The 22,427-nt window shown below is 36.0% G+C and overlaps 1 protein-coding gene across 3 annotated transcripts in view; it reads left to right on the forward strand.

Moving 5' to 3' along the window:
* The window catches only part of ANK2 (ankyrin 2, neuronal), a 583,270-nt gene that overhangs the window by 440,799 nt on the left and 120,044 nt on the right, over nt 1-22,427 (forward strand). For all 3 annotated transcript variants that reach the window (XM_011948367.1, XM_011948368.1, XM_011948366.1), the window contains 5 exons: nt 5,067-5,165; nt 10,928-11,125; nt 13,240-13,338; nt 13,503-13,601; nt 19,700-19,798. In XM_011948367.1, the coding sequence (XP_011803757.1) occupies nt 5,067-5,165; nt 10,928-11,125; nt 13,240-13,338; nt 13,503-13,601; nt 19,700-19,798 (594 nt within the window). The remainder of the gene's footprint in view (nt 1-5,066; nt 5,166-10,927; nt 11,126-13,239; nt 13,339-13,502; nt 13,602-19,699; nt 19,799-22,427) is intronic.

Here is a 22,427-nt window from a genome sequence, read left to right on the forward strand (position 1 = left end):
CACCCATCAACCCACCATCTACAATAGGTATTTCTAATGCTATCCCTCTCCTACCCCCATCCCCCAACAGCCCCCGGTGTGTGATGTTCCCCTCCCTGTGTCCATGTGTTCTCATTGTTCAACTCCCACTTATGATCGAGAACATGTGGTGTTTGGTTTTCTGTTCTTGTGTTAGTTTGCTGGGAATGATGGTTTCCAGCTTCATCCATGTCCCTGCAAAGGATATGAACTCATCCTTTTTTTATGGCTGCATAGTATTCCATGGTGTATATTTGCCACATTTTCTTTATTCAGTCTATCATTGCTGGGCATTTGGCTTGGTTCCTAGTTTTTGCTATTGTGAATAGGGTTGCACTGAACTTTTTTAGCACTAAACTTTCCCCCCATAAGTTGAAATACTTCTTCATCTGTAAGTAGGAGGATTTTAAAAGCATTGCTGGGTTCTTTTCATTCTGGCTACAGCTAACAGACCTATATCCCTCTTACCAGAGGCAAAATCAAGTAGGAGGTAAATACTGAAATCAAGGACTGTGTGCTGAAATTGGGAGGCCAATTCTGGAACTATAATATTTGATTACCAAAATAAATGAATATGTTTTGCTTTTTCTTTTGCCTTTTGAAAAGTATTTAAAAATGGAAAAAATGTTTGTATTAGTTAGTTCTCATGCTGCTATGAAGAACTGCCCAAGACTGGGTAATTTATAAAGGAAAGAAATTTAATTGGCTTACAGTTCTGTAGGACTGGGGAGGCCTCAGGAAACTTACAATCATGGTGGAAGCTGAAACAAACACATCCTTCTTCACATGGTGGCAGGAGAGAGAAATAAGTGCCCAGTGAAGGGGGCAGCCCCTTATAAAACCATCAGCTCTGATGAGAACTAACTCACTGTCACAAGAATAGCATGAGGGTAACCACCCCATTATTCAATTACCTCCCACTGGGTCCCTCCCATGACACATAGGGATTATGGGAAATAGAATTCAAGATGAGAGGTGGTGATGCCTAAATCAAAGCATTGATAAACTATATCAATGTTTAATTTGGTTTTGACTATATTTTTAGGGAATATAAGAAAACTTCTATATATGAATTTTTATTTTTTTTTTTTGAGACGGAGTTTTCTCTCTTGTTGCCCAGGCTGGAATGCAATGGTGCAATCTCAGCCCACCACAACCCCGGCCTCCCTGGTTCAAGCAATTATCCTATCTCAGCCTCCCGAGTAGCTGGGATTACAGGCATTTGCCTGGTTAATTTTGTATTTTTAATAGAGACAGGATTTCTCCATGCTGGTCAGGCTGGTCTCAAACTCCTGACCTTAGGTGATCCACCCGCCTCGGCCTCCCAAAGGGCTGGGATTACAAGCGTGAGCCACCGCGCCCATCTGGAATGTTTTTAAAGTATTATGTTTTCTTTTATTTTTTATTTTTTGTCATTGACATCTCAATTTCCCCCAGCATTTAAATTAACCACAAATATTCTGAATTTAGTATATTCTGTCAAGGATCTTGCCTTGGTCTTCTCATTATTTTTCTCGTTCATAAGGTTTTTATTATCTAGAGAATAGCAAGATCGATAGAGGCTTTTGGATAATTAAAAAACAAATATTACCCACAGTTACTTCTTGGCTCTCACCACCATTTTGGCAATCATTGAGACATTTTCCATCTTGTTGGCATTCTCATCATCGACTACTATCTAATGTGAAACTCTAAGACATTTGCACCAGAGCCTTTTACTGGTATCTGAAAGACCTCATTTCAATGTGAAAACATAAATTTTATAGCTAGTTAAAATGAAATTATAAATTTACGCTTTATTAAGGCATTATTATTTTTTTGTTGTTTTTAAGCTTTATCATTTAAATGTGGTGATACCCCATATAGGGATTATGTTTAAAATATTAAAAAACATATTTCAATGCAAACAATAAAAAGTGTACAAAAACATTAAAGGATGGTGAACCAAAAATACATAGGGAAAAGGAAACACCCTTCTTACTTGTTATTAGGTGTAATAATTAAAGCAATAATAATAATGGTTGTCAATTGTCATATGCATGTGTTGTTCTAGGCACCCTGCTAAGTACTCTACAAATATCATCTTATTTTATCTTCCTAACAACTTATAAAGTGTGCATTATTTTATTGTTGAGAATATATGGAGGTCTTCATTTGAGAAATGAGACTACCAAAGGGAAAAATGCGTTTCAGCAGAATTATGTAACTTGACCTGGGACACACAGCTTGGTAATCAGCAGAGCCTACCCATGTGAATACACAAACTTCAGGATACATTGTTGAAAGAATGACCTAAGCAGAAAGGGGGGAAAATATGAAAAGATAAAGAAACTACATAAGTGGCATCCCTCCAGTGTTGATTGATCTACCTTTATCAAAATTATCCACATCATGGTGGATAGTACATCAGTGTGAAGAATTGATTCTAGAAAAAAAAAAAAAAAAAACAGAGAAAACACAAGGGGTCTCTGGAAGGGGGAAAAACCCATAACCTGCAACTACAAAGTTAAGAATTTAAGTAAAAGGGTTTTAGAATACAAAAGCTTGAAAATAATTTTTTTGGGGCATTAACTTGATAATGTGCTTTGTAGAAAATATTCAATATCTAATCAAATTGAGCCTGTTGGGTAACTTGAATTTGATGTCGTCATTCACACATCTTATAAGGACAGACACCTTGCATCATTAAATGTAGGATTTAGAACTAATTTAATCCTTATTTTTCCTTGATGTTCTTGTGGGTATATTAAATGTGCTCCATAAAGCTCCTATTGTTACTGTGAGAGTATTTGGGAAGTTTCAACATGATTACACAAAGACTATTTCATGTAATTTGCAGAAAGCAATATGCTGCCTTTTCTAAAAAAGATGTAAGGTGGCATTCCTTCCTTCATCTTTCAGACAAGGCTTGCAAGTTAAATAGGGTGAGAAACATCATCTCCACTCTATGTATCAGGAAGCTGAGCCTTAGAGAGATTCACCCATGGTGGCCGATTTGAGATTCACTGCAGGGTTCCACAGTTCCGAAGTCCACACACTGAACTGTTACATATGATGCCTCTATTCACCATGTGGGATTTCTCAAACCCTAGGTCTCCACAAAGCCCTCACCAAGAATACATTTGAGAAACTATGCTCTATCTAATTGCTAGGTAAGTTATGTAGCAACTAATGCTCTGTAGTTCCACTACAGAGTGCTTTTATCAGGATACAAAAGTGTAATCATTGTCATCACTTTGCCCGAACAACTCTTTTAGGCTCCTATCTGGCAAATTTTAAAATAATGTAGCATTTCACCTACAGTAGTTAAATACTTTTTAAAATTTTTTCTGAGAAGGCAGTCTTTTCATGCTAATTCTTAGGTACCCAAAACTGCAAAATCCATTTTGGTTATTCAATATCTTCATACTAGCTAAACGGATTTCACAAAGCAAAGAATCTTTATCAGTCAAGATCCTAGCCATAAACAGAGGCCCAAATTTGATCATTTGATTAGAGATTATTGAAGGGTCTATTTATAATATTGTGTAGTCTGTAGGAAAGGGACAAGGGACAGTGTAGAATCCCAGGGGCTAGTAACAGCGGTACTCAATACCAATGCTAGACCTAAAAAGTGAGAAGTACAGGAGGCCCCCAGAACTTCAAAGGAGAGAATTGTGTGGAAAGGCTGCTTTGGCAGGGAGGTCAACTTTGGTAAAGACACACAGCCGAATTTGGGAGGTCTCTCGAAGTCCCTTTCATGTCTTGTTGCATTGGTCAAACCCAGTTGGAAGCCAGAGGACAAGACAGCTCACTGATGCCCCCTAGAACGGCCAGTGTGTTGGGACACAGAGCAGAGCAGAGAAGGGTAGAGCATGGGTCTGGAGGGACAAACAGAAGACATCTTGCACAGAAATCCCAGCGTTGAGTCAGAAAGAATGTTGCAATTCAGAGGAATTGTTTTTATTTGGAGTAAAGCATAACCTGGAGAGGTAGTCCTGAAAGTAGAGACACAAACAAGAGGCCATTTGAGTTCTGGATAAATCAGAAACTGCTGAAATCCTCTTAACTGCTCATCATCCATTCTCTATGATTTACCCACCTTTTCCACCTCTGTCCTTGGGACAATCTTTTTTATCTTTTTTTTCTTTTTCCTTCAGCCTCAAATCACCAGTAAATTTACGTACTCAGTATTTCATTTTCTCTCTCGCTTCTTGCCCACCGTTAATTACATTTTGCCTCACATTTCCCACCTGCTCTGCTTTTTGGCCATGCCACCCTAAAAAGAAATAAAATATAAAAGACAGAAGGCATTGGGGATTGCTCTGGAATCAGAGGCTATCCCAGAAGTGTTAAGATCAGAAAGTTTTATAAATAAGATAGCATACAGTTCTGCCATATTTTATTTGATTAAGTTAGAGTTTTATTTATTAATAATAAAGTTCATCTTTGGGAAGCAATTATGTGATTTCCAAAATGTTGAAATATATGTGTGAAAATCTTTAAAATCGTCTAAAAAATGACCCTTCACTTTTACAAGCATTAGGGAGTGTTTTAGGAGAACTTATGTAAGTGATGACAATTCAAAAGAGAACATATATGAAAAAATTACACTAAGAAAAATTTTTAGGTAAAAGTATATTAGAACAAACAACATGAAAACAGTATAACCTAATATAATCCCTGTTTTTGGTTCCAGTGAGTAGGGTTTTAAAGTTCAACAAATACCACATACTCTGCTTTTCCATCTTCTTGATTACGCAAACACATGACCAGAAGCCAATTTCTTTCCATTGACCCTCCATCCACACAGGGGATCTCTCTTGCTTTCTCCCTGTCTCTGTTTTGTTTGTCTTTTCCTTTCTCTTTCTTGTTCACTGTCAAGATGTCTTTCTGACTCGTTTTCTCTGTCACTCATCTTTCTGGTCATTTAACAAATTACAGTTCTATTACAGATTTATTGAGTGATCAGGATTGAGTTTAGGAACTCCCTCTTTATGGTTGCAATAGATGAAATTTGGATTTTTTTTAAAGTGAACTTGGGCCTAATTCTTCAATTCTTTTGGCAGGATGGTTTGACACCACTTCACTGTGCTGCACGAAGTGGGCATGACCAAGTGGTGGAACTTCTGTTGGAACGGGGTGCTCCCTTGCTGGCAAGGACTAAGGTGAGTCATTATGAGTAAGATGGGATCCTAAGGAATCTTTAAGTCACTTGATATATTATCTCTATTCTTTTTTAAATCGAAGCATCAGCCAAGCATTTTCTAGTTCTTTAATAATTGTGTGCTAGGAATAGGAACATGTATCAAACCACTTAAAAATATTAAAATAAACAGATATATGCATTACGATGTATTGAATGTGTACCTTCAAGTTTTTTTCTATATTTTTATCTGTTATTCTTACTGCAGATGAAATTCTGAATACATCTGTATTTTAAATATAAATGAGAATATCTCTTAGATTCTGAGTCTAGATTTTTATAATCCTCTCAGATGACTGTGAAATATATATAAAATTATCTTTTAAAGCAGCACAATTAGCAACACAAGATGAATCTTTTTGCTCATCCATTCTTTATCTCTTAGGCAATACTAATAAAAAATAATTACTCAACAGTGGTATTGGTTGATTATGTTGAAGATTGGTAGAGGTGATTTGGAAAGCACAAGCTGCAATAGGCCACCTACAAAGAACTATTAAACAAGCATATTTTCTTTATGACATACTGCATCTAGAACTTTTTACTCTCATTTTATCAATATGCTCATATGTGGGAGAAGCACTTTTCCATATACGTGAACGCCACACTGTGAGTTGGTTTGCTGAAGATTTTTCAATATCAAATGTATTTTAAATACTTTTATTGTTGTATAGTTCTCTGTTATCCAAGCCTACATTGGGTTATCTGAAAATATTTTGAGACACGAATTGCAGATACTCATGCAGAACTGATTAATGTGATATGCAGCAACCTTGGATCCTTAAATACAACACAAATTTAGACAAAGGACACTTCTTATATTTTCTCCCTGTTCCATTCCACCTCATACCCCCCCACCACAGAGTTGGTATCAACTAATGCTATTACTAGAGTAAGCTGAAGAAACTAAGGCAATTGACACAAACAAATATTTTTCAATTTATATATAATTGAAATAATTTGAAACAAAACTAGCCCATATGTTTAAGACATGTGTAGAATGAACTCAGTTTGTAAAGATGTGCCTACATGCCATAAAAGAGTGGCTTCAAATCAGTAATATATGAAGAAGAGAAATAATTATCTGCATTATTTTTATTCTCACACCTATACTGTGAATGTTGTATAGATCTGTCTTTAAAATGCAGCAATTTGGGCTGGGTGATGCAGAGATAATTATGGAAAGTTTTGATAAAGAAACATTGAAATTTAAATGGAAATAACAAAATTTCAGACCAATCATGTTACAACCAATACAAAAACCAATATCAAGTTGAAAATAGGCAGATAAGCTTTACAAACCATAAAATAATCTTATCTGCAGAGTTTGCTTGTAATTGTCATATCACTGATGAAGATGGTGGGTTACCTAGATGGAATTTTTTTAATGTCCTTCCTGTAAAATCAAGTATCATTCAGATGTAAGGATCTTGCATAAAGTGTCTCTGAGTGTACAATTATATTCATGTATTTATGCATCCAAGTATTATATAATACTGAGTAGATACAACTTGCCAGGCAAGTGTTCTAGTCACTAAGGCACCATCAAGATGAATAATACACAATCTATAGCTGCAAGAAGCTCATAATTTAGTGGGCATGATAGAAAAAAATATATAATTATAAAAATATAGAGATATGTATAGGGTAAGAAACACAGAGAAGATGCATTAATCAGGTTAAAGTGAGGGGATACTGCTCTCCTGGGAATGGCATAGGTGCCTAATGCTAGACTGTTCTTCCTCCTCTTCTGTATTAGTCCATTTCACGCTACTGATAAAGACATACTTGAGACTAGGCAATTTACAAAGAAGTTTAATGGACTCACAATTCCACCTGGGGAGGAACTCACAATCATGAGGCTGGGAGGCTTCACAACCATGGTGGAAGGTGAAAGGCACATCTCACATGGTGGCAGACAAAGAGAAGAAAATGAGAACCAAGCGAAAGGGCTTTCCCCTTATAAAACCATCAGATCTTGTGAGACTTATTCACTACCACGAGAATAGTATGGGGGAAACTGCCCCCATGATTCAGTTGTCTCCCACTGGGTCCCTCTCACAACACAAGGGAATTATGGGAGCTACAATTCAAGATGACATTTGGGTGGGGACACAGCCAAACCATATTACCTTCCATAAAAACTCCTAGGTTTAAATCACCCATTCTTTCTTCTGAAGCAACTATCTAAGTGTCACCGCACTCATTCCTTATCAATTCTAGCTCTCAGCAAACTGTGACTCCTCACCACAACCCCTTCTTATTCTTGGTGACTTTAATGATTTTGATTAGAGCAGTAGATAATTCTTTAAGTTGGCCTCTCAGTTTGGTAACTGTAAACCTTCTACAATTTCTGTGTCTAACTTCCCTCTTGCCAGCCCCTCCTGTGTTTCAGCTCACTCTCTTCAGAACCCCAATTCTGAAATTCTTTTATTCTGCTGGGACTTTCAGTTGCAGTTTCACTCTTCCTCATTCACATCATGCCTTTACCTCTGCCAGGCACAAATTTCATAGTCATTTATGCTACGCTCTTACATATTCATACTACCTACCTTTCACTCAATTAAATTCAACTCATATTCATGCAACCAAATGTGGCTACAGGAAACACCCAGCCACACTAACTGTGCTCACTTTACATTCATGATTGCTAACCTCAAGTGCGCTGGTAATGCTGTCTGACAATCACGCTCTGTTTTTTAAGTCTATTCATTGTCAATCCCTGCTATCTGACCATTCTATATTTTCTTCAGACTTCTTAGATTTCTTTCCTTGTCTTCATTTCCCACAACACTGGGAGAATTGAAGCAATTGGAAGAGAATTCCCAAACACTCTCACCTCCATATCTATCCAGTGACATGTCTTGGAACCCATGTAGTCTATGTTCTCTCCTGTTACTATCATCTGGTGTGATTGCTTGGTCCTGTCTTCTCAAAACACTTTCTTTATTTGCCTTCTGGGACATTACATTCTTCTGACTTTCCTTCTGTTTTCCTAGCTGCCACTTCTCAGTCTCCTTTACTAGTTCCTCCTCATCTCCCAGGTTTCTGAACGTTAGAACCTCCAGAGCTCAGTCTTTGTATCTTTTCTCTATTGGCACTCACTTACTATGAAATCTAATGCAGTTCTATCTTTAAATAGTACCTGTATGCTGGTGCCATGAGTGTGTATCTTCAGAATTCCATATGTAGATGTCAGCTCACATTGCCACTTGGATGTCTCCTGGGCATCTCAAATTTAGTAAGCTCAAAATCAAGCACTGGATATAATACCCACCCCTCAACCTAATCTTCCTGTTAGCTTTCTTATCTCAATAAATGGCCATCTCATTTTTTTAGTTTCTCAGGTCTCAGGCCAAATAACTCATGCCATGTTGGACTCTTCTTTTTCTCATTTTCCACATTCTGTCACCAAACACTGTCACCTCTTCCTTCAAAATGTATCACTAAGTCAGCAGCTTGCCAGCAATCTCATTACCACCATTCTGTTCCAGGTCACCATCAACCCTACCTGGAGGACTGTAAGAGGTTCCTAATTGACTTCCCTTCTTTTGTGTTTTGTCCATGTAGTCTATTCTTAGCACAGCAGCAAGAGTAATCCTGTTGCCCTAAACCTTCCAACAGCACACCATGTCTCTCTGAGTAAAAATCTCTCACCTCTTTGAATTCCTCCCCTTATCTATCCTCCTCATTCACTCGCCTTAAACCACATTCTTCTCCTTACTGATTATTGATATCAATCATGCCAGTTATGATCCCAACACAGTATGTTTGCAGTTGCCTTTTCTTTGTCTCAAGTGTTTTTCCCCCAAGTCAACAAAACTAGCTCTCTTACTTCCTTCATGTCAAAACTCACCTTCTCAGTGACGCCATTTCTGGACATCCTAACAAAATTACACTCATGTACACAAACTCCCTAGGCCATTCTGTGTTTTTGTTTTCTCCTTTCCATTGATGGCCATCCAACATACTATATACTTTAATTCTTATTATTTTGAAATTGTATGTCTGGCTTCCACACTAGAATGTAACCTTGTTGAAGACAGGGGTTTCCTGTCTGTTGTGTTCCCTGCTATATCCACAGTACTTGAACAGGGCTTGAGTAGGTGCTAAGTAAATATGTGTGAAATAAACAAAAGATTAGATTATAAATATTTTGTTTTCCATATAAATAACTATCAAATAGGTAAAATAGCATCAATGAATGGCAATTTTTCAAAAAAACATGCAACAATCTAGTCCAAACGTCATCAAGGCTTGAATTTCTTCTACACTTTGTCCTTGACAATTATCTTCCCCTCAATGCATAAATGGCTTCTCATCAGCCTGTTCCTCCTTTTCTAAACTTATTTAATGAATTTCTAAATATGAAAGCATAATTATGAATGGAGATTATTTCAAAATATATGAATAATTTGTAAGTCACATATACTTTACCACAATTAAGAATTCATGTATTTTTTTTGTTGTCCCTCACTGTTTTTTTTTCTTTATAATTTTTATTTATTTATTTATTTTTGTATTTTAAGTCCAAAGTAAGTATTCAAATCTTTTTTTTTTTTTTAATTATACTTTAAGTTCTAGGGTACATGTGCATAACATGCAGGTTTGTTACATATGTATACTTGTGCCATGTTGGTGTGCTGCACCCATCAACTTGTCAGCACCCTCAATTCATCATTTGTTGTCCCTCACTGTTGAAATCACCTTCCTTGTTGAGAATATTGGGCGGAGGGCCTTTTCTGGTAACTTATCCAGATACAATTTCTGCTTTGTTGAATGTAATTACTGCCAAACTGGATACGTGGCCAACAATCCTTTTTCTAGTGGTCATATTTGCATTGGTTATTAAGAAAAGACAATAGTCCCATCTCTTTAATAGGCAAATTGTTTTTTAAAATTTAGTTTTTTTCCTAAGTTTACATACTGTTTCCTGAAAGTTTATTTATTTAGCTTTAAAAAAATGAGAGTCTTACCGAGTCTGATGAACAGTGCTTTACACTGCTTTCTTGTGTTCCTGCTGTTGACGTTATTCTAGAATTAAGACTAAAGCTATTTTGGTCCATATTAATGATGACAAATTTAGATTACCCTCAAATGTAAAAGTTGTGAGGTCATTGGCACATGGCCCACATTTGTCTCACACTCTTCTAGCCCTTACCAGCCTGTTTTCTCCAAGTCCAATTCAAGTCTCCTGATACTATAGGAAAAAGGGATCGTAAAATTTCAGAGCAACATGGATCTAAAAGATGATCAAAGTTTCCATACCTCCCTGACCTCTTGTAAATGAACTTGCTTCTCATTCACCCACTTCCCTCTGTATTTATAAGAAATGCAGGCAGAGAGATTAAATGAATGCCGACTGCTATGCATGGAGTTGGATATCAATAACTTAAGCATTAGCTATTATTTATTTTTCTGTATTTAATATTGCCCTAATAACTGTAAAATCAGGCTACATTGCCACTAAATTGCCACACATACCATTCATGACAGACATACTAATTTGCATTTTTGTCTATGGTAGTATAATTATGAAATTAAATGTTCTCTTAGTGCCCATCTCTACCAGATATAGTCTGCTGTATATTCTGATGTCAAATGGAAATTATTTTTTCCCCTGCCACTAACTGTGTTAGAAATCAAGCATCAACTTTGCTGTATTTTGGAACCTGAAAATAATGAAAAAAAATTGACATTATTTTGTTTTCTCTTAATGTGCAGAATGGGCTGTCTCCATTACACATGGCTGCCCAGGGAGACCACGTGGAATGTGTGAAGCACCTGTTACAGCACAAGGCACCTGTTGATGATGTCACCCTAGACTACCTGACAGCCCTCCATGTTGCTGCGCACTGTGGCCACTACCGCGTAACCAAACTCCTTTTGGACAAGAGAGCCAATCCGAATGCCAGAGCCCTGGTAAACTTGGCCTAGTCCACATTAACTGAATACAGATTGAGACAAACAAACCCACATTCATTGACCAACGTGCATACACCAGCAATGCATGGTTACAGATATGTAGTTAATGCTGGTAAATTTGTCACCCTTCACAATCGGCCTGTCTACTTCATACCTTTATAGTTTGCTAACAAATGCTGGTGAGCAAAGATGTATTTAAGAGAACACCAGTGTGACATTTCTGAAACTAGTGAGTTGCAAACAGATAGATATGAAACCTTTGGAGTGATAAGCAGTTTTAAATGGAAAATAGAAGTTGAAAAATAGAAAATTATAAAATAAATTCTAGATACCTCTAGATGAAGTTAGAACATGAGTGTGAAAAGTTGAATTTATTAATCTCTTTTTGGAAAAAAATTAATGATAAATATATTTGACTATGTAAGAGGGTATGAAATGTGAGGCTATGAAGAGCTCACTTGAAAATTTTCCTTGTTGACTTGATTACTCAACCATAGGCTAATAGAAACATTATGCCTAGTGTGTTATTGCTTCAGGGAGCATTTTATATACACCATTTCAGGAATTGCTGGAGAGAAAACTACAAGAGGCTGCCCCTAGAGCAATTTTATGTCTCCCCAGTTCTAATATTGAATAAATCTTCCTTGCTTCACTTATTTTCTAACAAGAATCATTGGAAGTATTAGACATGTACTAATTTATGCCTCTTTTTTCCTAATTCTCAAACTAAAAGTAAATCCTTTTTCTATGTGTTTACATGGTTTGTGTCTGTGAAAACTGGTCTTCAGACAATCAGTATTTAAGCTGAGAGACCCTCATTAGAATCATCAAATATTAAATATGATTTTTATGAGAATTTCTCCATTGGAATTAATTTATTGATAATTCCATGGGAAGTGAATATATTTTCCAGATTATACATAATTATGTGAAAATATTCATTTTCTCTAGGGAGTCAAAAACATTAATTTTTTTAATTGGATAGTGGTCAATAAGCTTATAAAATATCACAGCCTGTTAATTGCAAATATTTTAAGTGCTGTATGTGCATGTGGCTATTTACATCTGGCATGTTGTATAGCTCATAAACAGGGGAAATGACTTAACCAATTAATTATGTTTGTCACTCTATTGTGAAAAATAAGAAGTCATCAGCTTAAGTAAGACCATATGCTTTCCTGAAAACTGCTAGTGTGTAAAAATGTTGACTGATGATTGGTCCATGTTGTGACATGCAAAAATGTTAGCTGGCAGAATAGAAGTAACAAAGGAACATTGTTGAAATAAAAAAATGTAATACACAATGAGTAAGCATGGGGCCATTTAACACATTTTACTTAATTTGCCCCAATTCCTGGGCATTAGCCTAGTTCGCCAAGTTAGAAAGTACCTGACAGACTTCTTCCCCACGTTTCTTTACTCCTAGAGCTACCTCATTGCATTTATCTCAGAACTTCTCCATACATTTCTTGAAAATATCCAGGAACTTAACAGTCATTTCTTTGTGCAATAAAAGTTATCTGATTGGCATATATGTTATAAAAATTTTGTAAAAATATAGCTTCTATATGTAAAACTGATCAACATAATGATTTCTGCTGACTTGAAATACACCCTTTATAAAGAAAGTGGTAGCAAAGTTGAAATATTTCTTAGAAAGGCAGCATATTCTTAGATTTTTTAAGTAGATGAATAATTCTTATGCTCTGAGAAATGACCCTTCAGAAGAATATATGCTTATCTTCAATTCATCTTCAAGTCATTTACTAACCAGGACAATCAATATACCTTAAATCATCTTAGAACTTCTAAAATATAATTGCTTGTCTCTTTGTCTTTCTTTAAAGAGAAGGACCATGTATTTTTCTTCACTTTTGTTTTCTCTATAAACACACAAACAGAATTATGTACAGGCCCAGCACACATAAGTGAAGTTCAGTGCCTACAGGAACACATCACCATTTTTCTTTCCAAATTCCAACACCTACAGGGAATGAAGAAATGGTAACATTATGTGATGATGTAACATTATTGCCTGCAATGTGCCAGCATGGAGTTGTGTGAGAATTGTTTCTGCATGTTTTCAACTAACTTGATTGTCTTTTGCACAGAATGGTTTTACTCCACTGCACATTGCCTGCAAGAAAAACCGCATCAAAGTCATGGAACTGCTGGTGAAATATGGGGCTTCAATCCAAGCTATAACAGAGGTAGAAAAATGTTTTAGCTAGTCACAAAGCATTCCTTCTCTTCCTCCTTCCTCCCTTTTCTTTTTCTCATCTTCTGTCCTCTTCACTCAAGTTTTATTTATCTGAAGAAGCCCCAAAGCCCCACCAGTGCAGAGGAGTAAAACTGCTGTTGCTTTGTTTCGCAGTCTGGCCTCACACCAATACATGTGGCTGCCTTCATGGGCCACTTGAACATTGTCCTCCTTCTGCTGCAGAACGGAGCCTCTCCAGATGTCACTAACATTGTGAGTATGGCTTGGGTCAGAATAACCCCAGGGAGGAAGAGTGAGAGGAACAGAGATTGTGGGTGTGTGTGCATGTGTTTGCGTGTATGTCCTCAAAGTAAGCCACCAAGCTTTGAGAAGGGTCCTTGTAATAACATATTATTGAAATAATCGCCAGAACTTCACTGAAAGAACCTGGATAGGGTAGGAGGTAAAATGGAAGCCATGAAGTGAGACAGCTTAAGATTCTGGATGTAGGTGGATTGAACATGCCTCTTAAATGCATTTATTAAAACAAAATACATTTTAAAAGCTCCTCTGAAAGTGAATGGATAATTGGTTGGAACAGAATCTTCAGGGCTCAACCTAGTTGCTTGAGGGAATTGTATTCCAGGCAATTTTCACAAAAACATCAAATCAGTACCATAATTAATCTTAACAAAAGACTAACCAGAGATAGATCAATATCAGAGACTTTTACTTGGTATCAAACTCTTCCTTCTTCAGTTACATGGATTTCCCATTTTGTAACATTACATTGATTTTTACTTTTGATTTGATCTGATTTGCTAGAGTGGAGGCTTCTCTTAGCTGAAAGTTATACCATGTGCCCTGGAATGAATGTTGGTCTCCAGACCACTTTCATTCAGTCAACAAGTACTGGATGTTTCAGAATTTTTCTATGTAATCTAAATTAGAATTTCCACTTCTAATTTCTTTGTATATCTCTCATATTCTTGGATTTTTCCCCTTTAAACTTTGGTCATTGTATCATGACAAATCATCAAATGCAAATGTTCTCCTGAGCAAGAGAACTTCTTTGCACAAGGTACAGGCAGGTATTTGAAGTTCAGGAAGGGCTAGTAGAGTATTGAGGTTCACATGTGCACCAGAAATAACTCTTTCAAAATAAATATTAGTGCTTATTATTAAAATGAGCTATGTTTTCAAAAGCAATTGATTGGCACTTGTTGCTATTTTTTAGCATCTCTTTCCATTTAAGTTGTGAAAGAGATGTCCAATTTCACTTTTTATTTGTATTCCCTCTCATATTTCTTTTTTCCTGTATTTCACACACTGTTTCCACAGTGAAGTTTCTGATGGCTAGGAAATCCACTGTGAGAGTTAATTTAATTGATTTTAAAAATTATTTAATACTCTCCCTTCATATTATTTAGTAATTGGAGCATAAAATCATTGAAGAATTTAAAGTCTATATTTATAAGTTTTCTTAATTATAGCTTATTGGTCCTAAGGTCATAATATTATATGCTAATCTTTATTTACTCCATTAGACATAAGAGTAATTTCACAATGTGTCAACTTAAGTTTAATTTCTAGTCACTTCTTAGAATTTTAAAAGTAATCATCATCTCCCCCTCTTTTTTTTTGAGATGACTACCTTTTTTTTCCTTTTTTAAATTGAGACCTGAACAGACTTATATACAGGCCAGTAACATGAAAACAAAAAACAAACAACAAACAGCAAAAGAAAACAAACAAACAAAAAACCCTCTGTGTTCTTGCCCGCCTTTTCCTTTTTTTCTCCACCTTTTCTTATTTGCATTCCAATGCCTATGGGATTAGAGGAGCAATAGTGACATTATGTTACAATATATTATCACATTATAACGATAACATGTACAAGAATATTCTGTGGATTGCTTGATTGCAATCCCCTGAATTAACCTCTTTTAGGGGACATTTTTACAAAATCTTCAAAGAATAATCCATATAAAATGGTTGTGGAATTTGTGGCCACTCTTACTTTGCTTCTTCACTAAGCAATTCCAAATCTTCAGATGGTTATGGAGTTATAATATATTCCCTTCTATAAAAAAAGTTATATAGGGTACATGTATATTTTCAAATAAAAAGAAAATATTAATTGAAATAAGCAATTTTGACATGTTTTTCAGGTTGTTGAAGACTCTCAAATTTGACAATTGTTACATTAAACTTTAGCTTCCAACTGTTGGTTATTTAAAGTTCTTCATTTTATCTGTTCATTTGTCCATTATATCATCTTTCCATTCAGCTCCCTCCAAACAAATTCTTGAGAGGCACATGCCAATATAATTTCCGTGTTTTCTAGTTATGTTTTGTAAGATACGTCCTTCAGGAAGCAGATACCTATTGATAGGGCTGCCTGGTAAATTATAGGACTCTCAGTTAAATTTAAATTTCAAATGAAAAATAAATTTTGTATATGACCCATGCAATAGTTGAGACATAGTAAAATAATTATTTGTTGTTTGTCTGGAATTAAAATTTAACTCGCTGTCCTATACTTTTAATTGCTAAATCTGGCAATCCTACATTTAGAGGAATTCAACTTTCTCTAACAGTGAGATGCCTGTGAAGTTGTGTTTTCTCAGAATATGAGGATATAGCTACTGGATCCAAAATTCTTTGCAAGTTGATGAAGAAACTGTGTGAACACTGACTGCCTGCTTGCTGTGTCAGAGTTGGTCACTTCCTGACCCTAAAATACCCCACCCTTGGAGCCTTTGTGTGTTGCCTGAAATCATGTTGCATTTTTGAATGCAATGCTGTTTGTTGTGCTTTGATGCTTTTCAACTTGATGCACCCGAAGTGGAAGTCAATGTAGCCCTGTCAGCAGAGTCAGTTTTAACAACTGAGGAGAGTGGCATGAAATTTAGTACCTGCTTTGGACATGAGCATACTCATTCTCTTGCTAGTCTTGTTTTTGTCTGAGAATTCACTTGAAGCGTGAGGTATACCAGTAACTCAATCATGTATAGACATTTTTTTAACTGAAAATCTCCTTTTCCAGAAGGTTTATTAATACACTTTGAAACCTAGAATGCCGAACTGCCAATTACAACATATCCATAATCCAAAGTATTCATCAATAACCATAGGAATAGAAAAGCATTTTAACAACTATCAAGAAAGAATGCAAGGTCTTACAAAGTTTTATCTTCCTTCCCATAAGAAATCAGTGGACTAATGGTAAAGTTCACACATTATATTGTGCTTAAAAATTTTCCCCAATCCTTAAATTTCATTAGCTTGAGATAAGAAGGACAGGGCTATTAAATAAAATAGGGTGCCTGACAATCAAAAAATAGAAGTTATTTATTAAAACAATATATCCTGACCTTCATTTTCTTATTTATTCTTATATATAAACAATGATAATATTAAATCAAAAGACTACTAAGGGCAACTTACAGTAGAAGTCCATTATGCCAGAGGCATTAGATAAGAATTAAACAAGACTGTTATTATAAAGTGGAGAGACCATGTGTGTGTTTATACATAACCTTTGTTTGAATTTAAGCTTTAGTGCTTTAAATTAGATTCTATATTTAACTCATCAACTTCAAGTGTGTAAAACCCATAAAAAATAACTTAAGTATAAAATAAAGTTTCAGAAATATTGACCAGTATTGGAAATATTTCAGATTTTGAAAGTCTCTTATTGATAAAGCTTGGCTTAAAAAGTTAACACAAAGGCCAAGCGTGGTGGTGGATGCCTGTAATCCCAACTACTTGGGAGGCTGAGGCAGGAGAATCACTTAAACCAAGGAGGCAGAGGTTGCAATGAACTGACATTGCACCACTGCACTCCAGCCTGGGGGACAGAGTGAGACTTTGTCTCTAAATAAATAAATAAATAATAAACATGAAAGTTTGTCATTAAGTAGGAATTCCTGGGACCTCTTTGACTTTTAACTTCTTATAAGGAAATTTATTATTATCTTCATTTCTACCAAAATTAGTAAAATTGCTAGCCTTTTATCAGACCTAGAAATAACATAAAGATTTGAGGAGTATTGTTTTTGTTTTTCTGAGACACAACCTTGCTCTGTCACCCGAGCTGGAGTACAGTGGGCAAGATCTTGGCTCACTGCAGCCTCAACCTCCAAGGCACAGGCTATCCTCCTGCCTCAGCCTTCCAAGTAGCTAGGTCTACAGCCATGCACAACCATGCCTGACTAATTTATTTATTTATTTATTTATTTATTTAGAGAAGAGATCTTGCTATGTCTCCCACACTGGTCTTAAATGCTTGGCTTCAAGCAGTACTCCTGCCTTGACCTCCCAAAGTGCTGGGATTACAGGCTTGAGCCACTGCACCCAGTCTTGTTTTTTTCGTTTGAATACCATCAGCCCTCTGTTTCAGCAGCTTCTATATCTGTGGGTTCTAAGTCCATGGATTTAATCAATCTTGGATTGAAAATATTTGAAAAAATAAAAATAAAAAATACAATAAAAAATAACAAATTTTTAAAAAGTACAGTGTAACAACTATATATCATTTACATTTTGTTAGGTATTATAACTAATGCAGAGCTGAATTATACAGGATTATGTGCATAGGTTACATGCAAATACTACACCATTTTATATAAAGGACTTGAGCATCCACGTATTTTGGTATTGGTGGAGGAAGCAGGGGGCCTGGAACCAATCCCTCAACAATATAGAGGGACAACTGTAGTTAGAAGATCTTAGCCTCATCTGTTTAGAGACAGGTTTTAAATGATATTGAAAACAAGTTAGAAATCATGGTTGTCCAGGCAGGAAAAATCTTGCCATACATCTAAAATCCGAAGATAAATATTAGCATTCATTTTATAAAACAACATGCTCCAGATACATTTACTTTACAAAAGTCTAAATCTGTCATCAGAAAATAAGCCCATTAGAGGATAAATGAGTCATCAACAAAGAAGAGAAAATTAGAGTAGGTATCAAATTTAGTGCTTTCATAATCAAATCATTTGACATGAATTTCTCATAACTTCAAAAGAAATGATCTCTAAAATACTGGGAAAAAATTAACTGTGAACTATGTGCCAAATTAAAGTTCACCTTAAAATTTCTAGATTTAAGGGTTTGTTGTACAAGGAATCAGAATAATTCACTGGAGTTTGTCAATTAGCACAACCAAATTTAAAATCAATTTAGTTTATTTGGAATGGTTTACTTTACTTGGTTGAAATCAGCCTTATTTTTTAGAACAGTTGTGGTAAATCAATCTGTAATAATTTTTATTTCAATATCTTAAAATTACTTGAGTGAATGAAACCATACCTTCTTTAGAACTACATAGTTTTAAAATATGCTGATTTTTAAAGCCCTCTGTCTTAGAGACAGTAGAGTAGTAACCGGCTTCTTGAAGAGAAAATTTTCTTACACCCTCGTTCTTCATGCCACACCTAAAGCCACCCTTTCCTGACAAGTGTGTCATATTTTGGTATAGAACAAAGATACTGGAGGCATGATGCATGGCCTACCTCAACAGATGACACTGCTGACAGTCACTTTATTCATCTTTCAGTGGCTCTCTCAAATAACTATCTATAATTAAATACGCTCATTAATCTTAAATAGGGGACCTCCTGGGCAAATCAGATTTCTTGTCTGATCCGTTTTTGTCTAGTCTCATAACACAAAGAAAAATCAGATACAAAATAATAGTTTATTTCAGAAGTAAATTTTGAATCTTGAAAAGAAATGATTTATTTATGGTACAAGTGGTGTTAATGTTTTGCAACGTGTTGATCTTCAGCATCTAGAGTTTCTCACTGAAATAGATTCAAGTTGTGATCACATAGTTAAGTGAGACAGTGACAGATTTTAGGTTTTTAGGGTAAAAGATAATTTCATCACCAAAATCAATTTAAAGGGATGCTTGGCTGATTGTGAAGTTAAACAACTCAGAGTATCCTGGATGTTCGGGTACATTTACTAGTTTGTTATGGACTTAAAAAAATAAAATAAATATTTGTTTTTCCTTATAAAGATGGGGAAGAAAAATACAAAAATTATCTGGGCATGGTGGTGCATGCCTGTAGTCTCAGATACTCAGGAGGTTGAGGCAAGAGAATCACTTGAACCCGTGAGATGGAGGTTGTGGTGAGCCGAGATGGTGCCATTGCGCTCCAACCTGAGCAACAAGAGTGAAACTTTGTCTCAAAAAATAAAAGGAGAAGATACAAATCTATGTTTTCCAGACTATGCCTTTTCATAGATTTCTTAAATCCTTGGATATATTGCTGAATTTCGCAAAAGGGACAACTTTACTATTTACCATCCAGAGCAGTGGGTTAATTTATGATTTAACAATCTTTGTTCCCTGGCAGCGTGGGGAGACGGCACTACACATGGCAGCCCGAGCCGGGCAGGTGGAAGTGGTCCGATGCCTCCTGAGAAATGGTGCCCTTGTTGATGCCAGAGCCAGGGTAGGTGCTGGTGCCCTGAGGTTCTCTTCTATCTCAGCGCATGAGTTTCAACCTTAAGAGAGGGTGTTGCCCTTCAGTTCCTTGATTTGGAAATGCCAGGGACTGTAAGTGAAAGGATCAATTCAATAGCAGTTTTCTAGGAAAAAAGAGAAACTATATAAGCAATTACATGCAATGAAAAATGCACCCAAATTTCAGAAACACTAACATTTGAAAAAATGTACAACTTATCATCTAAGAAATACGGCATTCACTTAATATTTTAATACTTTTTTTAACCTCGGAAAGCACTTTCTCATATTTCTTTATTTTCATGAATTTTAAAATGTAACCTATAGTATTTAGACATTATACATATTAAAATTTATTTATTACCACCTAAACCAATCACATTTCCACAGTCACCCCTCACTAGTTACATAAAAGCAAGTTATTCTCAAAGTTTTAATGTTTTCCCTTCATCTGTTTGACTTCCCTCCTTTTTATGATGTTTACTTTTCTTCCTACTCTGATTTTACAAATTTATACATTCTGTATTTCCACTACTCCAAAATAGAATTTGGGCATTGAAGATTGCTTGATCAGATTTGCCCTGTTTCTAATAGCTTCTAATTCTCTCACAAGTTGCTTTTTCCTTCTTTTTCTTTTTTAAAATCTTACTCCCCAATTTATTTTCTCACCTTCCTTTACATTGAATACACTGTCAATATACTGTATCTTGTATTTCCTTTTCCATGTTGTTATTTAACTTTTGCATTGGCATCATTGAGATTCTTACGTTAAACAATTTCCCTACTTCTTCAATATTTGATACACCCAAGTTAGAACTCATTTCAGTTTGGGTTGTACCACTATAATACAGTGTTATATTAGAATGAAAGCATCTGGCTACAGTCATATAAATTGTAAGTGATTTCAGGCAAGTCACTTCACTTCCAGGTCTTTTTTGAAAATTATTATTATATTTTAAGTTCTGGGATACATGTGCAGAATCAGGTTTGTTACATGGGTATACATGTGCCATGGTGGTTTGCTGCACCCATCATCTACATTAGGTATTTCTCCTAATGCTATTCCTCCCCTAGCCCCCCACCCGCTGATGGGCTCTGGTGTGTGATGTTTCCCTCCTTGTGGCCACGTGTTCTCATTGTTCAACTCCCACTTATGAGTGAGAACATGCAGTGTTTGGTTTTCTGTTCTTGCATTAGTTTGCTGAGAATGATGGTTTCCAGCTTCATCCATGTCCCTGCAAAGGACATGAACTCATTCTTTTTTTATGGCTGCATAGTATTCCATGATGTATATGTGCCACATTTTCTTTGCCCATCATTGATGGGCATTTGAGTTGGTTCCAAGTCTTTGCTATTGTGAATGGTGCTGCAATAAACATACGTGTACATGTGTCTTTATAGTAGAATGACTTATAATCCTTTACATAAATACCAGTAATGGGATTGCTGGGTCAAATGGTATTTCTGGTTTTAGATCCTTGTCTTCCACAATGGTTGAACTAATTTACACTCCCACAAACAGTGTAAAAGCTTTTCTATTTCTGCCAGGCGTGGTGGCTGATGCCTGTAATCCCAGCATTTGGGAGGCTGAGGTGGGCAGATCACCTGAGGTTGGGAGTTTGAGACCAGCCTGACCAACATGGAGAAACTCTGTCTCTACTAAAAATACAAAATTAGCTGGGCATGGTGGCATATGCCTGTAATCCCAGCTACTCGGGAGGCTGAGGCAGGAGAATCGCTTAAACCCAGGAGGTGGAGGTTGCGGTGAGCCAAGATTGTGCCACTGAACTCCAGCCTGGGCAAGAAGAGTGAAGCTCCATCTCAAAAAAGAAAAAAAAAAAGTTCCTATTTCTCCACGTCCTCTCCAGCATCTGTTGTTTCATGTTTTAAATGATCCCCATTCTAACTGGTGTGAGATGGTATTTCATTGTAGTTTTATTTGCATTTTTCTAGTGGCAGTGATGATGAGCTTTTTTTCATGTTTGTTGGCCACATAAATGTCTTCTTTTGAGAAGTGTCTGTTCATATCCTTTGCCCACTTTTCAATGGGATTGTTTGTTTTTTCTTGTAAATTTGTTTAAGTTCCTTGTAGATTCTGGATATTAGCCCTTTGTCAGATGGAGTGATTGCAAAAATTTTCTCGCTTTCTGTAGGCTGCCTGTTCACTCTGATGATAGCTTCTTTTGCTGTACAGAAGCTCTTTAGTTTAATTAGATCCCATTTGTCAATTTTGGTTTTTGTTGCCCTGGCTTTTGGTATTTTAGTCATGAAGCCTTTGCCCATGCCTATGTCCTGAATGGTAATTGCTTAGGTTTGCTTCTAGGTTTTTATGGTTTTAGGTCTTACATTTAAGTCTTTAATCCATCTTGAGTTAATTTTTGTGTAAGGTATAAGAGAGGGGTTCGCTTTTAGTTTTATGCATATGGCTAGCCAGTTTTTCCAACACCATTTATTAAATAGGGAATCCTTTCCCCATTGCTTGTTTTTGTGAAGTTTGTCAAAGATCAGATGGTTGTAGATGTGTGGTATTATTTTGAGGCCTCTGTTCTGTTCCATTGGTCTATATATCTGTTTTGGTACCAGTACCATGCTGTTTTGGTTACTGTAGCCTTGTAGTA

Source organism: Colobus angolensis, unplaced genomic scaffold (genome assembly GCF_000951035.1).
Source record: "Colobus angolensis palliatus isolate OR3802 unplaced genomic scaffold, Cang.pa_1.0 Scaffold279, whole genome shotgun sequence".
NCBI classification, from domain to species: domain Eukaryota; kingdom Metazoa; phylum Chordata; class Mammalia; order Primates; family Cercopithecidae; genus Colobus; species Colobus angolensis.